General features: G+C 21.3%; 6 protein-coding genes across 6 annotated transcripts; 3 read left to right on the top strand and 3 right to left on the bottom strand. All coding sequences in view use genetic code 6, as the record gives it.

The window, feature by feature from the left end:
* Positions 1 to 1,758: 1,758 nt before the first annotated feature.
* On the bottom strand, positions 1,759 to 2,652 carry TTHERM_00713510 (coiled-coil protein, putative; the record flags this gene model as incomplete). The annotated part of the gene is made up of 5 exons (XM_001025902.3): positions 1,759 to 1,876; positions 1,939 to 2,075; positions 2,147 to 2,314; positions 2,364 to 2,414; positions 2,491 to 2,652. 5 exons carry the CDS (start codon positions 2,650 to 2,652, stop codon positions 1,759 to 1,761), a joined length of 636 nt encoding a protein of 211 aa, XP_001025902.1.
* A 1,800-nt stretch (positions 2,653 to 4,452) lies between these two features.
* TTHERM_00713500 (hypothetical protein) lies at positions 4,453 to 5,505 on the bottom strand (the record flags this gene model as incomplete). Its single annotated transcript, XM_001025901.1, has 1 exon — positions 4,453 to 5,505. The coding sequence occupies one exon, from the start codon at positions 5,503 to 5,505 to the stop codon at positions 4,453 to 4,455; it is 1,053 nt and encodes a 350-aa protein (XP_001025901.1).
* A 1,233-nt stretch (positions 5,506 to 6,738) lies between these two features.
* Positions 6,739 to 8,211, bottom strand: TTHERM_00713490 (hypothetical protein; the record flags this gene model as incomplete). The annotated part of the gene is made up of 1 exon (XM_001025900.1): positions 6,739 to 8,211. One exon carries the CDS (start codon positions 8,209 to 8,211, stop codon positions 6,739 to 6,741), a length of 1,473 nt encoding a protein of 490 aa, XP_001025900.1.
* An 833-nt stretch (positions 8,212 to 9,044) lies between these two features.
* TTHERM_00713480 (transmembrane protein, putative) lies at positions 9,045 to 10,771 on the top strand (the record flags this gene model as incomplete). Its single annotated transcript, XM_001025899.1, has 2 exons — positions 9,045 to 9,160; positions 10,666 to 10,771. The coding sequence occupies 2 exons, from the start codon at positions 9,045 to 9,047 to the stop codon at positions 10,769 to 10,771; spliced, it is 222 nt and encodes a 73-aa protein (XP_001025899.1).
* Positions 10,772 to 10,809: 38 nt separating this feature from the next.
* TTHERM_00713470 (2-oxoglutarate/malate carrier protein) lies at positions 10,810 to 12,977 on the top strand (the record flags this gene model as incomplete). The annotated part of the gene is made up of 6 exons (XM_001025898.3): positions 10,810 to 11,234; positions 11,660 to 11,754; positions 11,939 to 12,174; positions 12,234 to 12,325; positions 12,384 to 12,667; positions 12,730 to 12,977. 6 exons carry the CDS (start codon positions 10,810 to 10,812, stop codon positions 12,975 to 12,977), a joined length of 1,380 nt encoding a protein of 459 aa, XP_001025898.3.
* Positions 12,978 to 13,927: 950 nt separating this feature from the next.
* On the top strand, positions 13,928 to 17,086 carry TTHERM_00713460 (kinesin motor catalytic domain protein; the record flags this gene model as incomplete). The annotated part of the gene is made up of 11 exons (XM_001025897.4): positions 13,928 to 14,040; positions 14,233 to 14,338; positions 14,443 to 14,534; positions 14,658 to 14,737; positions 14,898 to 15,199; positions 15,562 to 15,628; positions 15,688 to 15,836; positions 15,889 to 16,098; positions 16,162 to 16,235; positions 16,340 to 16,624; positions 16,684 to 17,086. Exons 1-11 carry the CDS (start codon positions 13,985 to 13,987, stop codon positions 17,084 to 17,086), a joined length of 1,824 nt encoding a protein of 607 aa, XP_001025897.4. The 5' UTR covers positions 13,928 to 13,984.
* Positions 17,087 to 17,996: the final 910 nt, after the last annotated feature.

Here is a 17,996-nt window from a genome sequence, read left to right as displayed (position 1 = left end):
CAATAAAAATATAGTTCTAATGCGATTAATAATAATTGTTATTATTATTATTATTTTCTCTAATTATTTTATAATCAATTTAATTTATTTAATAATTAATTAATTTGCTGGCTGACTTGCAAATTTATTAGCTTTATTTTTAAATTCTTGCATAAAAAAAAAAAAAACACACTTGAATGATTAAAAAATAAGAATTTGATCTATCTAGTCAATTATATATCAATTTTATTCTAATGTATTGCTTTTCTCAGCCGAAAATAGTCATATGCTATTACCTTTTTTTAAAAAAAGTATCTTTTTTACCAAAAATATTGTTATTAAATTTAAATGATACTTATCCAATATCATCAGATCCAGCATTACTCTAAATTTCCTCAGCATAATTATAAATACATTACCTAAAATAATCGTACTATTATTTCCATTAACATAATAAAATCATCTATCAACTTGTAGGATTAATATAAACTCAAATTTCATTTTTATTCCAATAAATTTAATTCATCCATAAATTCATCTTTATAATTAACATTAATAAATAAAATAAAAATGTTGAAGTAAATGTCTTAAAGCTATTTTCTCATATTAAATAATAAATTATTGTAATAAATATAATTTCAACTAAATATTCAAAAGCAACTAAATCTGATAAATTAATCAAAAGTACTTTATTTTGCAAATTTAATTTTCACATTAGAAATTTTAATTTATCAATTAATTTATTTAGCTTTTTAATAACAATAATTAACTCCAAAGATATTTTGATTGAGTTATTTTCTCATATTGAATAATAAGTTACTGAATAATAATAAAACCAATTAAATCTTCTGTAACTACTAAATCTATTAAATTAATCAATAGATTTATTGCTTTGCAAAAATATATTTTCACTACAAAAAATTTATTCCTTCCTTCTAAGTATTTACCCTTTAAATTAAACTAACCTCATATGTTAAAATGTTTAAGATATTTCTATTTTTCGATCATCCATAAAAGATCATATTTTGATTGTTATATTTAATATTAGTTAAGTTTATTCATAAAAAATTAATTTTTTTTACCAGTTCAATAATTAATAAAGTTTTATTTTACATAATATACTAATCTAAATGTTCCCAATATAAAAAATAAGAATTAATTTACAATACTTTTTAAAAAATATAATTTTTTTCATTTAATAAAAGATTTAATCATATTTGCCTAAAATTTGAATTAAAAAATAATAATTTGGCTGATTAGATAAACTATATTTGTAAGACATTTAATTTTTATTATCTTCAGGCTTTTTACTTATGTAAAGGGCTTGCTTCTTATCATTAAATTTTTATTTCTTCTTTCTTAGCATTTAAATACTTAGATTTAAGTTTAAATTCCTGTTTTTAATCTTGTTTTTTTCTTTATAAACAAGGAATAAAATATTTTATTAGAAATTTTATTAATTCTTAAATTAAAAAATTCATTTTAAATTATTTTAGTAAAGATAAAAATATTTAAGTAGATTAAATTGACTATTTATTGATATAAATATCTTCGAAATCCCTTTTAATAATCAATCATTTTTAACTATTAAAAGGATATAAAATTCAACATAAATTAACAAAAAAACTTTTATAATATTCTATCTCATATAAATAAATATATATATCAATTAATTGTAAGAAATAAGTATGTTTATATGGCTTACTTATTCTTTCTATTTAATACTTTAGCTAGTTTATTAAATAATATTTCTAATTTATTATTTATTCCTTTTTTTGCTCAATAGTCTTCTATACCAGTATATTCAGATTTGCTAGGATCAACTTCATTTTCTTCTTCATCATCGAAATATTTATCTTCTTGATCTTAGTCAATTATTTTTCTATCATCTAAATTTCTTTATTTTAATAATATAAATTTCTTAATGTAAATTATTTATTTTTTAAGATAGAATTTTACTCGTCATTATCAATCTCATCATAATTAAAGTGATCTTTTTCTTCTCCAATTAAAAACTAATTGTGCATGAACGTTATCAACTCATCTTCATAATCTTCTCTTTCTTATTCACTAATAGTTTAATCATAAATCATCCTCTATACATAATAACGTTTATTAAGAATGTTCAAAATTTTTCGAAGAGTTTTGTTTATATAATAAAAATTACCTTTGGAAGCAAATCCTTTTCTTTAGATGCGTTATATTCGTCTTCTAATTGCTGTCTATATTCTTCTTTCATCATCAACTCTTCTAAAAACTATGCAAATGATAATTCACTAAAATTCTCTGCTTATTATTTCAAATATTGACCGCAATAGAGATAATAAAGTAAAGGCTGTTTTAAATAATAAAATATTATATTAAATTATTAATTTAAATATTACTTGTCTCATTTTTATAGCTTCCTCACTAAAAAAATCATCTTCTTCTATCAACTTTTTATTTTATTTAAAAATATTTAATTTTTGTTTCTGAGACACTAAAATTTAATATTATGAAGTTGGCACTTACTTATTATAACTTTTTGTATCTCCTGTTGAGAATTTAAGCTGGTATCTTTCTCTAAGTTTTTCTTAACATAACCATTCTCTTGATTTCGTCTATTTTTGATTAAGGAGCTTAATCTTCTGGCTACATTGTTTTATTTATATTTTTCTGCTCTTCAATCTCCATTTGATATGCTAACTTTAATTAAATTGTATTATAAATAGTTATTTTGTATGACTTCTACAATTAACTTCTAAAGATATTAATTAATTAAAATTAATTCTAATAAGAAGAACGTCTACTTTTGATTATTCATAATCAAACAAACATTTCTAATTATATTATTAACATGTTATAAGAATAGAAGTATTTATGAATTTTTAATTTACATTTTGAATTTTCAATTTAAGTTCATTTTAAATAAAATAAATTTACTTTATATAAAGTGCGAAAAATTATATTTTAAATCAATTATTTTTAAAAAAATATAGCAAATTTAAGATTTATAACAATAATTTATCTCTAAAAAAAATAACAGGGTTTTATTAATTTTTTAAATTTATCTTAAATTTTAGTTGAAATTTTCTAAAAATTAGTTGTCCCTTTTAAAAACTAAAATTATGAACTAGGCCTTCCCCATTCAAGATATTAAATAACTAAATAAATCATAATTAAAAGATATTTCTAGTAATATAATCAATAAAATATTAAAAATAATTACAATAAAGCCAAATCTATTTATTTTTACAACAAAAACTATAAAATTAATCTTTTAATTGATATTTTTGTATGATTAATAATGAAAAAAATATAAATATATATTCAATTATTTATAAATTAGTTATTTAATTTCTTCTTAATTATAAATTATTGTTTTTGAATTTGTTAGAAATCTCCATAGTTTAGTATAAATAAAACAATTAATGAAGTTATTGCAAAAAAAAAGAACTATTTTTATCATATAAATTTTCTAATTGAAAACAAAAATTATTTATAAAATTTTAGATAATAGATAGTTAGTTTTTTAGTTATTTAGTTGCTAATAAATTTATTTAAATAAAAGAGAAACTCTAAAAGTAATTTTTTAAATATAATTAATGGTATATATTATTGGTAAAATCTAAGTTTTAGATACTTTTAAAACTAATTCTTATTTACAACCTCTAAAATTAATATCAGAGTTGTAAAAATTAAATTTGATTAGATGCTGTTGATCAAAATTATTGATTGTAATAATGATTAATTTTTTCTGATTACAAATTTAATCAGATCATCTTTATTGATTAAATAGATAGATACATAGTTACTTTATTATAATTTTAATTATTATTACCAAGAAAATTCAGATTTTTTTAATTAATTTTAGCAAAGCGACAATAAGTAACTATTAAATGATATTTCACAAGAGAAGATAATGTTTGTTTGATATTTTAAGCACAATTTAAAAAATTGTATTGCTCATGCTAAAATATTTAGAAATTAAGGTTAGTATTTAGTAAGATAAATATTTTATTGATTTTGTATGCTCTATTTAACGATTATCTTCAGTATTATCAAAGTATATATATCTATTTATATTATCATTTAGAATTTATAATTATTGATAGCCTTAGATGTAATATATATACTTTTTGAGTTAATCAGTATTAATTAGTAGATCTTTATAATTTTATTTATATTTGTAATATTAAAGTAAGTAATTTGAAAAAATTCATTCATTAAGTTAATTATTTTCTATCGTCAAATTATTTGATTTCAAAATTAATAACGATTAAGTAATTGAATTAAGTATTATCACAAAATTAGTTAATTGTGATTTAATTTTTCAATCCTCTTTATAAACAAATCAATTAATTAATTAGCAAATAAGTAAGTAAGTCAATTAATCATTTGCTCGTATACTTGTTCATTATTTCATTACTTCAATTGATTAAAAATTTTTACATTTTTCAATTAATTAATCATTATTTGATAATATTAATGAAATCAATCTGTATTTTCATTATCTTCGAATTTTTGTAAGAACGTTTAGATTGAGAATGATTATGATTCGTGGGTAAACAAATTTTCTGTTAATTGCGATTGTGAACAAGAATTCTAAGATTGCTCAAGAAGGAGCTGAGTGACAATTTATTGGTGTTGTTGTCTTTTTAGTTACCTAACTCTCTTTAATTCTTGCAAATCCTATGGTTCAAAATTGTACTTTCTTAGCATTAGGATATTGTTAGAATTTTCACTTAGCTTTATACAGACTTAAGTAATTTTTGAGTTGATGATATAATTATCAAAAGTGTAGATTTTTATTTCCTCTTCTACTTATTTATCTATGATTGGTATTTGAATTTTTATAAATTGATTCATGTTCCCTTGAGGCTAATTAATTTTATAGCTTAAAAATCTTCTTTTGAGTTCTTCTTCATCATCACAAAGTAGCAACAAGAGCTTAACATCATGAGTAGCTAAATATCTGTTTAATCTCTTTTTGTCAGGATCAAAAGTATAAAGATTAAAGGCAAAGATTTAGCCTTCGAAATCTAAATTTTGTTTAACTATTTCTTGGCATTTCTTTAGCAGAACTTCTGGATCGTAATGCAAGGCGATTTATTAATTAGATTCTTTTTTGTCATCATAAAGCTTCAATTAACGATTTGTTAGCTCTTAATGTTTTTCTAATTACTATGCTAATTAATACGATTCGCTGGAAGATAGTGATTTGAGAATATTGATTATTGATGTAAAATCTGTTAATTAAGGACAAAGTGTCTCAGTGTATATTATAATTTGCTTTTCATTAAGCAATTTAACTATTTTATTTATTTTTGAGATGCCTAATTATAGTTTGGGAATGTAGGATTAATTTTGAATAAAAGAGTTGACATCAATTATCACATCACCGTATAAAACTACTTTCCCATGAGTGTGAACAGGCTGCTTATAAAAGATAGGGTTTTTCATTACAATATTGTAACACTGTTCTTCCTCATCTTTATTAATCCAGCTTCTCTGTCTAATTTTTTATTACTTCTTAGAACGCGGCATAGTAAATTAAATAAATAAATTGATTGATTAACTTTTACTAGAGTTTGTTTTAATATTAACTAAAAAAATATTATTATTATTTATCTCTTCTTCTTTTTCTTTTTCTTCTTATTTTTAATGCTACTTTAAAGTCTTAGTCAGCAGGCAGATTATCTTTTAATCAGAATTTTAAAGATATTTTTCTAAATTTAATTATCATCACCTTAATTAAATCTTTAACATTTATTTATTAACATCACAAATTGTAAATTTCAGACTGTAACTCTAAGTTACGAGAGTATAATCTTCATGTAAATCATCTTATCCCTTTAAAAACTTTAATAAATAGCTTCGCTAAAGGCAATCAAGATAATATCAAAAAAAACAAGCTTTTTCTTTTATTTTTTAAAATTTAAATGCTTGTTAAATTTCATTTTTTATAAAAACTAAAAAATATTTTATTCTTTTTCAATTAATTATTAAAAATAAAATATCAGATAAAATGTCTTTTTGTTTAATTAAAGCTACTATATATTAATAAATATATTAAGTAAATTAATGTAATCAGAATTTATATATATAATAAATATGTTTTCTAAAAGCTTTTTAAATATTATTTTGTTAAATTTTTAGGATATTAGATACTTAAAAACATATATAAATAGAGGAAATTAATTATATTGATAAATACAAATTATTAGATTTGTGATTAATTTAGTTATTAAATATAAATTTTTTATTTTGTATTATCAAAAAATGTATTTTTATAACTTATAATTTAATATTTATACTGTTAGTAATTAACAATATTTAGTCTATACATAGTTTGTTATTTTATTATTTTTAGAAGTTGTTTTTTTAAATTAATTCTAAATAATTAAATTATTTACATTTATTATAATACTTTTAAATCTAACCAAGGGTTTCAATTATTTTTTTATAAAATTTTCCACTGTTTTTTATCCTTTAAGTGATTTGGTTAAAGTGTCTGCTAAATATTTATTAAATTTGATCCTCCTCTTTGAATAAAATCTTTTATTTTTGATAAAATTTATTATTTCAAGTGTTTTATTAGTTATTTTAGACAGTTTATGTTTACTAATTTAGTATATTCTATTTTAGAAAGTATTCAAGCGAATTTATAAATAATTGCTTACTTATCAATTTTTTCAATATTGAATATTTGAAACTTCAACACAATCAACTAAACAAATCAATTTAATCAAATGTATTCTTTCTTTATATTTAAATGTATCAATCAACTTGATAGTTCAAAACTTTATTTTAAAGGATAGCGTTGGGATAGAATTTAGAGATGAATTTTTACATTTCATTCTAATTAGATATATTGGGCTGCGTGTATTCTTTATTTGGAATCTATTTAAGAATGGGAACAACGTCATAAAAGTATTTATTTTATGTTTCGCTAAATAAGACTTAAGTAGATTCGATTTGCAAATCACTAATAGTTTCATCGTGGATAGATGGTTTTGCCATCTCAACTCTAAAAGAATTATTAAAATCTAAAACTTTAGAAGATTTTTTTTGAAGATTTTCTTGCTAATTTGATTCTGAGGAATTTGTCCAAATAGATTCGAATTTTTTGCTTTGTACTATTATCAAATTTTCTGAGTTTTTAATAGGTAAAATGAGGTTTTCAGAATATGATTCGTCATCAGAGTTTTTCTGTAAATAGTTTTATAAATAGGATTAATGCTAAATTGTGAAGTATCCTTTTGTATCGTAATTTGGAGAGTAATCAATGTAATCAGGTTCTTGCGAAGATTTTGTTTAATAAATTAATTCTTCTTTTTCAAATCCTTGCTATAGAGGAAATTAAAGTACATTAGTTTTTCGATATTGGTTCAACTTTTGTAAATCTTCTGAATCAAAAATTACAATTCTGATTTTTAATATGAAAAAATAAAATGGAAGAATAAAAATATTCTTCTGCAAGTTAAGAACTTTCATGAGAACACCATCTACTGTTGTAACAACCATTTCTCTAGCATCATCTTCGATTGTATATGGATCTTGGAGAAGACACATGTCTGATATAGAATTGTAAAAGGAAGTTGTTTTGTTACGAACTCTATCTACTGAGTTGCTTTGATCAGTATATATCTTATAAAATTGATAATTTGCACCATTATAAGTTTTCTCTAGTTAATTGAATTAAGGATTGTACTACTAAATAGCATAAGTAATTGGAAGGTTTAAAGTATTAAATTAACTTAATATCTAATTCGCTTTTTGCTTCGCTTGAACATAGCATTACTATAAATTTATTCCTCTTTTAAAGAGTTGATTTGCGAGTATTTTCTAATAATAGCACTTTTCTTGTGCTTATTTAAGGCGATTGATTAATTACTCAGTACTTTAAGAAGAAATACTTTCAAGAGAAAATATTATAGGCTGATAATCGTTGACTTGAAATGCTTTTGAGTAGTATTCACACTCTATAAGTTATTCATTAATCAAATTTGTTAGTTGTTTAATTCCTTTGAATGACTGATCATAACTTTCGCTTAATCGCAAATTCTTTTCACTAAACCACTTTAAATTTATAACCAAGTCTCCAGAAAAGCAAAATTTATATTCGCTAACAAAATTATAGTTGATAGGAACAACTACCATGTAATTTAATCTTTTCTTTTTCTTTATTTATTCAATCACTCTTTACTCATTCTCATAATCTTTTGGGATATACTTTGGTTTCCTTGGCATTTTGATTAATTAATTAATTTTTTAGAACTATTTTAATCAAAAAAAAATACTTATTATCAAAATTCAGCAATTCTTTAGAAATTAAAATTGAAATTTTACATAAAATTCAATTTATCAAAAAGTCAGGCAGTAGCTGAAAAGTATATCATATATCTATCTATCTATATATATATTAATTTATAAGTAATCAAAATTTATAATAAAAGATATTTAATTATTCACTAGTTAATTTTTTTTCTTGAATTTTGCCTAAAAAAATATAATTCTAATTTCATTTAATTTACTTACTTACTTTCATTACTTACAAATATTTCCTTTCAAATAAAAATAATACTAGAAACTATCATTTTTGAAATTCTAAGATAAAATGAATCAGTTTTAATTAACATACTTAATTAACATTTTGGTATTTAAACAATTATATTTACAGATGATAAGTTCTTTGATTAGCTTCTAAAAGCAATTAAGTAAATTTAATTAGTAATTTAAAGTGCTTTCATAGTATTTAACTGTATTTTATCTTAATATTGCAAATAAAATTTAATTAATTAACCTTTAAATACCCAAAAAAAATTAATTACAAAAAACTATTTATTTTAAATAACTTAACTTACAGTGAATAAAAATTTATAAACTTAATTTTAGAAATGATGATAATAAAATATGATAAACACAATTTTACAGTATTTATCATTGTCCATACTTAATATATGAATAATATTAAAACAAATAAATATCTTCATTTTATGTTTATTTATGAAGGAAATTGTTTTTGATTTTTCTAACGAAGGTTTTATAAAATTCCATTAAAAATTTACAATAAATAAATTTATATGGATACATTTTTGAAAATAAATTTACAAATAAGAGGAGAGAAGAATATCATTTTGTATTTCACATGCTATTTAATTTTATTAGTCCTCGATTTCAGTGACTTCTTGGATTTTCAGTAATAAACTACCAGAAATTTTCATATTTTTATCTACAGTCTTCCAACAATTAATTAGACTATGTATTTTTTTCTGTACCTAAATTAAATAGAGTAAAAAATATTAAGTAGAATTAAGATTAGAATACTTTTATTAATTAAATGAGTATGACAAGGCAAATTAAAAATTAAAAAAATTGACTTGTTATTTGATAAAAAAACTAAAATTAATGAATAAAGTTTATTAAATAATTATTAGAAGGTCCTAAAATAGTAATAAATTAGCCATATTTTAAAGTACTATTTAATTTATTTAAAATTTATCATTTTACATTAATAATTTATTTTTTTCCATTTAAGTTTTAAGCATTTTCTTGAAAAATATCTTCATAAATATTAAGTTTCTTTTATTTTAATTCTATTTTGGGTTAGATATTTAAATGATATTAGATACCATTTATTTTGGATTGTACAGCTTGTTGAATATTTTTAGTGCTTGCATAATAAGCTTTCTAGTTGAATTAAAGATATTTATATTGCTTAGAGATCTTTCATTATATAGCTAAAACATTTTATTTGAGTTATTTTATATAATATTTTTTGTTATTTAATTAAGTAATTTATATAAATCTAATTAAACATTGATTATGAATTCAAAATTATAATAAATTTATTAGGTTTACATTTATATATTTATTTATCTAAATTATATAAATATTTAAAAATTAAAATATTTTTTATCATTAATTAAAATTTCATTTAATTTTTTTTTTTATTACTTTTTCATTTAAAATATATTTTTAATATAGCTTAAAATTCAAATTAAAAAATATATTTTATGAGCTAATTTATTTTAAAAAATCATCCATCTTAAATATTTTTTAAAACTGAAATAAATTTTAATTTCTAAAATAAATGTTTTTTTTTAAAATTTAAATAAATTCTTGATTGAAAATTTTTATTTAATTATGTTAATATTGAATTTTTTAAAGATTTGAAAAATGTAAAATATTATAAAAAATATATTTGATTTAAGATTATTTATAAATAAAAAACAATTTAGAATTAGTCATTGAAATTTCCTTTAAAAAAAAATCTTTTAAGAAAATTATGATGATTTTAATCAATAATTTTTTCTTGATTTTGCAAATTTTGTTAAAGAATATTTATCTGCATTTATTAGTAAAACATATTTATAAAAAAAATAATACGCAATGTGAAACCTTAAATAATATTTAGATTATGCCATCAGATAATTTGTAAAAATAATTTAGATTATGCATTGGTTTGAGTAAAATTAGCGAGATTTTGCCAATAATTTATAAGCGAATAATTAATTTATGGGAAATTTCTATTATTTGAAAGGGGAATTAGGCCTTTTTACATAGAAAATAATATTGGTGAAAGAAAAGAAAAAAGAAAAAAGTGGAAAAAATTGGAAAAATATTGAAGGAAAGTAGATATTTTAAGTGTAGTTGTTTAAGGAAGCCAAGTTTTTTTGAAAAACGAATAAATTGAAATTGAAGGGTTGTTAAGGAGGATTAAGTCATCTTAGAAAAATAGTGCGTAACAAATGCAATAAATAGCGTATTAGATATCGAAATAAATTTTAACATATATTACGAAATCTGAATCAAGTAAATACTATCATTTTGTTTTAAGTAGGAGAAATGCCTCATTAAGACGACAGAAAAATTAATTTGTTTGTATGTATGTTTGTTAAGTAGCAATCATAAACTTAAGTATTACATTAAATAAATAAATATTCAAAAGATATCTATCAATTTATCTATCAAACTATTTTAAAATTAAAAAATTTATAATTAATTAATAAAACTAATAAAAGCAAAATTTCATTTAGATATTTAAAAAACATGGGAGGAGATTTATTCGACGTTATTAAGCCTTTCTTATTCGGTGGTATTTCTGGTTGCGTTGCCACCAGTGTCATTCAACCCATCGACACAGTCAAGGTCTAAATTTAAGTTATTGGTGAAACTAATGCCAAGGGAGGCCCTGGTGCCCTCTCTACCAACCCTTTCTAGGTTGCCCAAAGAGTCATTAAACATGAAGGTGTCAGAGGTTTATACAAGGGGTAATTAATCATTTATCTTTCAATCATCTTAGCAATTACTTATCTATGATCTGCAACCAACCACCTTAAAAAAATGGCCTTTTATTTCCTTGATAAATAGTTAAATTATTAAGAGAAATCAAATATTATTTTGTTATTCTTTTAATATTCTATCAAAAATTTTCCATTACAATGTTAATTGCAGTTTGAAAACTTGCCTTTTTATTTCTAAGGCTTAGTTAAACAAATTTTTACCAATTTAGCATACACCTCCAACAATTCTTCTTTCTTTGGCTGTTGTTAATTGTTTAAATTAATAAGAATTTCTTATATTTTTTTCATTTTTTGTCAGCCATTACTCGACTATTTATTGCAATCATAAACATCTAGAAAAAGAAAAAAAGAAAGAATTTCTCATTTTAAAATGTCTTTTTTAAACAAAATAGTTTGGATGCTGCCTTACTCAGACAAATTACTTACGGAACAGCCCGTCTTGGTCTCTTCAGATATCTTTCTGATAGCCACAAGGCCAAACACAAACGTAATAAATCGATTTTTTTAAAAAGCAGTTTTTAAGAATTAAAATAAATAAATATCTTTCTTTAGTTTATAAATAAATAAATAAAAAAATAGCATAGTAACGAATATGAAAGCATTTAATTAATTAATTAAAAAAAGAAGCATTAAAATATTAATTAATTAATTCTAAAAATATCTATAAAAAGGTAATTTGACTTTCGGTGAAAAGGCTTTATTCTCTTCTTTCTCTGGTTTCGTTGGTTGCTTAGTTGGTAACCCTGCTGATGTCTCCTTGGTTAGATGCCAACGTGACTCCCTTTTACCCCCTGAGTAAAGAAGAAACTACAAGCATGTTGGTGATGCCTTGACCAGAATGGTTAGAGAAGAAGGTATTTTATCTCTCTGGAGAGGTTCTATTCCCACTATTTGCAGAGCTATTTCTGTAATTAACAATTAATTGTTATCACATAAAATAATTTACTAAAACTATTTTTTTAATAGATGAATATGGGTATGTTAACCACCTATGACTAAATTAAGGAAATGATTAATGAATACACTGGTACCAAGGATACCATGTCTACCTAAGTCACGTAATTAAAATACAAATTTATATAAAAATAACTTAAAATTCTTTTCAAATAACTTAAGTGCCTCTGCCTGTGCTGGTGTTGTCTGCTCCACTTTGTCTTTACCCTTCGATAATGCCAAAACTAAGCTCCAAGGTATGAAGGCTGGTCCTGATGGCAAATTCCCTTACAAGAATATATTTGACTGCATGGGAAGAGTAAGAAATTAACAAAAAAAAGCATTCAAAATCTTTATTCTAAATAATTTATTCTAAAACAAATTAGACTGTTGCCACCGAAGGTATTACTGGTTTATGGATTGGTCTCCCTACTTATATTTTCAGAGTCTCACCTCACGCTATTACTGTACCAAATTATTTTCCCAATTTATAATCATTTTTTAAACTCTTTTAATCTAAAATATAAAGGCCCTCTTAGTCCAAGATTTCCTCCATCACACTTTCACCAAAAAAGCCCATTGAAAATCTTAATAAAATTACTCTTTTAACTTAATTAAATTCATATGTATATTATGCATTATACACTTAGTATTTTTTTAAAGCAGAATTGCCTTAATAAGTTCATTCATTCATTAATTCATTTTATTTTATTATATAAAAATACGTTTAAATTTTGCCTTTCTATAAATAGTAAATTGAATTTATTTATTTAATGAATTTTGTTCAAAACTATTTAAAGGTTAATGTATCAAATTCCACATCATTAATGGATTAATTTTATCGTTGTTGATAATTCAAACAAAATTTTTGTTTGATCAATCAGAAAAGTCTATAAAATATTCAATTATTAAATATTTAAAAAATCAAATAATTTAAAATAAAATCCATTAAAAAACTGTAAATTTAATCTTTTATCAGTAGTTAATTTCAGCAGATTTTACTGAATAAACTTCTGAATAATGTGTTTAATAAATAAAATTAAGAATTAAGAACATGTAATTATTATTTAACAGTAAATAAAATTTTGGAAGATTACATAAATTTACATTTGTAAATAAATCTTATAATTAATAAATATTTGTGGGTTATAAAATGAAATTTATATCATATAAATCTAAATAAAGAATTTAGAGCATTAAAATGGAATTTAAATCTTAAAATTTGGTTGAATGAATTTATAACCATAAATAAAACAACTAATAATGAACATTTATTCAGGTTTATTTTCTTATATTATATTTCGTATGAGCGGAATGCTAATACATATGTTGTTAGGATTAATTAATCTGATTTATTTTAACTCAAATTAATGGAGAAATATGAGATAGTTAATATATTCATTCATTTATTTATTGTATATCTTATATTTATTATTTGAATGAATAAGTAATTTGAATGCGAATGAAAAATAAAAAAGAAAGGATCAAACAAACAAACAAAATATATTAGTAAAATTATGAAAATTAATATTAAATTAAAAAATATTCAATGAATGAATGACTTAGATTAAGAAATTAGATAAACAAAATAAAATTGTGAGATAATCGATAATGAATGAATAATATTAATTAAATTAAATTAATACCTGTTCGCTATTATATTTTATAAATAAAAAGAAATTTAACACACTAACTTAAACAAATACTAATTAATTTCAGTAATATATTGCAATAATTTTTTACAAATTAATTCAAGAGCAAAGTAATTTAATAAATAGGGTAACATGTATAATCAAAAAGAGAAATCACAGCTTTAGGTTTATGTGAGAATAAAACCAAAGTAAATAGACATTATTTAGATTGAGCAGCATTTCTTATTCAGTTTGCCAGCCATTATTCATTCTTATTTTGTTTTATGACATTTAAATTGCATAACTAAGCAGCAAGCATAAAAGAAAATTTAATATAAATAGAATTAATCATGTATTCATTCATAAAATATATATATATATCTTTTATTTGTTATTAAAAGCTAATCAGGAAACGTGATTTAGTATGAGATGAGTGAAGATAATAATTAATTGACTATACTTAACAGACCTCTATAAACATCTGGCTATTATTCTTTGAATTTCAGAGTAATTCTTTATAAATTTCTTTTATTAGCTTTATTATCTTTTTTTAGCATCAATAATAAATAACTGGCTATCAACTTAAATATGTTTTATATTAAAAAATTTAGGAATAAACATAGTTTTCATTCAAGGATATCCTTGATCAAGATGCAGGATAGGAAGAAGTGTATGAAAAAGTAGCATATCCCGTACTTTAAAAGTAAAAATATTATAAATTGATGCTTTTATTTAATTAGAATAGTTCAATATATTTTGTAGATTTTAATTTCTACTCCATATAAATGTGAAACAAACATGATAATATCATTTTATATATTAAAAGCTTTATAAGTGGATACAACGGCACTATATTTGCATACGGATAAACAGGAAGTGGTAAAACATACACGATGAGTGGTTCAGGTATTAAAATTAGTTATTTTTGTAAATGAGAATTAAATAAGACTTGAAAAATTAAAAAAAATACGCAAGTGAGTTAAGCTATAAAATTATAAAATTTAAAAATGAGAATAATTTGATAATTTAGAAAATTTAACTTCTTTTTGTAAAATAAATTTGATAGAGTAACAATAGTGGTAATTTAGAGGTATAATCCCAAGAGTTATTAGCGGAGTTTTTGATGAAATAGACCAAAAGAAAGGGTTTGATTGTAAAGTCTTTATATCTTATATGGAAATATATAACGATAATGCATATGATCTTTTGGACTCTACTCATTTAGAGGAACCTCCAGAAAATTGGAACAAGGTTTAGTTTTAATGGGATGATGAAGGTAACATTCATCTAAAAAATATCACAATTCATCCCATTTAGAATGAATAAGAAGGTTTTGATAAAATGATTACAGGCAATTTCATCAAAAAGGTAAATTGATAATTAGTTTAAAGACTTATTTATAACTTTGATCATTAAATTAAACGAATAAAACTAAAAAATATAAATTAGATAAATCAAAACTAACTACAAATTTAGATTAGTTCTTAATTTCAATTATTTTATTTATCTTACAAGTATTTTCCTTAATTTTATGCAAACGCTTTTATTAATTCTGATCTTTAATGCAAGATTTAAACAAGTAGATTTAGAATGAAATATTATTATGATCTGTTTAGATTTAATTTGAATAAGCAACACTAATAATAATAATCCTATCAATTAATTTAAACATAAAACATACTGGACTCATATGATCAATTTCCACAAATATTCTTTTTAAATAAAAATAGATGAGCTCAACTCCCATTAATTACAATTCCTCACGTTCGCATTGTGTTTTTACAATTAACTTAGAAGGTAAAATAATATTTATTATCAATAAATATATTTAGATTGAATACATAAATTTAATAAAGCAACTGAAAAGGCAACTGGTGATTAATATCTTTCAAAGTTACATTTAGTTGATTTAGCTGGTTCTGAACGTATTTCTAAAAGCTAAGTAGAAGGCACACTTCTTAATGAAGCTAAACATATTAACAAATCTCTAAGTTTCTTAGAACAAGTAAACTAATCAGTTATTTAATTTGAAATTTTATTCAATTTATTATAAAAAGGTCATTGTCGCTTTGAATGATCAAATGAAAAAAGGAGTTAGAATCCATATTCCATATAGAAACTCTATTATGACAACTGTTTTAAAAGACAGTCTTGGAGGTAATTGTATGACTGTTATGATTGCTAACGTAAGCAGCGATTTAGAAAATTATGATGAAACAATATCTACATTAAGGTTCTCCTAAAGAGTTGGCTAAATTGAAAACGAAGTAAATTAAAAAACAAATTAATCTTAATTAAGTCTAATAATAATTATTATTTTTATTTAAAAGGTTTCAAAAAATTAAAAGTTTGATATATACAAAGCATACAAATAACTCCAAATAGAAAACTAGTAACTGCAGAGGTATTACTTAAAATCATTATATTTTGATGATAAAATAATTATTTTAAATTTTTTGAGATAATTTATTGTATTTTTAAATGAAATATTATAATTGAATAAATTAGGAGATTAGAGGATTATGAAAAAAATGGATCTTAAAGACCAATTACTTCTTCTGAATAGGTCGATTTCGATGAGGTAGATGGATAAACTGCATAATATGTAAGACAAAAAGTGGGAAAATATTTGGATGAATCATCAAACTATTTATATATTTAAGACTTATAAGAAGCTTAGCTATGCTTTTAGGCAATGAAAATATTATACAATAAAACAATGCAGGAATATGTTGATGAGTTACAACTCATTTCAGGAAAGTTATAAAAATATGAGGTTCTACTGAAATAAAAGTAAATATTATTTTTTAAATACTAAAATTAACATAGGAATTTTCTTTATCGTTAAATAGAAAGCAGAGAATCAAAGAAAGATAGTAAGATAATATGAATAATTCTTAAGAAGAGCAATAATCAACTCATTAATCATCTTAGAGTTAAGATGAATAGGATTAGAAAGGCCAGACAAATAAACAATAAAAGCCAGATCGTGATAAATCAAAAGACAAGCTTGCCACAATAACAAATGGCTAATTAGAAAACGGAAAAGAAAATATTTAATAAGAATCTATGTAGCAAAAGCCTACTTTATACTAATAAATTTAATCATAAAGATCTAATAATTTTATAAAATCTTAAAACCAACAATACTAACTAAATGGTTAAAAAAGCAATGACTTGAATAGTTCTGCAGACAATCCATTAATTTTTAACCTGTATAAATAAACTATAAATTAAAAGAAGTCAACTAACTGAAAATATAAAATATGAGTAAAAGAAAAGTTTCTCTTTTTACATAGTGAATAATAAAATTAAAATAATATAATTAATAAAGTAAGAGAGCTATTTAATTACATTAAATAAAAGAAAAACACTTTCAAAAATAAGAATTATCACATCTAATTGTCCATACTATTAACTATATACAAAATCTTTAAGTTATCCAATATAATTAATTATTGAAGCTTACATATATTTATACTTACATACAATCGTACATCCATACATATTCACTCATACCTAACTTCACTTATTAGTTATCTGCTCATCTTCTAAAATTGATATTTTCTATAAAAATTTAAATTAAACTTTGTGTTAAATTATATTTAAAATATTAATATTTAGTTTTATCAGATTCTTAGTAATTAAATTGTTTAAAAATAATATATAAATTTTGAAGTTTTAATTAGTAAAAAAATTCATTTAAAATAAAGTAAATTTATTTGTTAATATTTTGTAAATAATTTTTATTTTTAATTTCGTCAAATATTCAATAAATTTATTTTTCTTTTATATTAAGTAATTAATTGATATTAGCAAACTTCATAAAATTTTGAATAAATGTATCAATACTTGATAACCAGTTTTCTTATAATTATTTTTATTTATTAATAAGCATTAACAATAATAAATCTTATGTGTGTATTAAAAATTAGTTTTATCTTCATTATAGTGCATACATTCTATTTTTATGTATTTATATAATAATTTATAAATTTATTTATATGGTTAGAATATATTACTGTAAATTCTTACTTTAAAAATATGATCTTTAATACTAATGATATGATATTAAATTAATAAAAAAGAATAAAAACTAAAAAATTATTTTGATAGTCTTTTATTACTTGTTATTATTTAGTACATTAAAAATTATTATTTCTTT

The sequence above is a fragment of the Tetrahymena thermophila genome (assembly GCF_000189635.1).
Source record: "Tetrahymena thermophila SB210 genomic scaffold scf_8254104, whole genome shotgun sequence".
NCBI lineage: Eukaryota > Ciliophora > Oligohymenophorea > Hymenostomatida > Tetrahymenidae > Tetrahymena > Tetrahymena thermophila.
The sequence above is the reverse complement of the archived record's forward strand: the minus strand, read 5'-3'. Positions and strand labels throughout refer to the sequence as shown.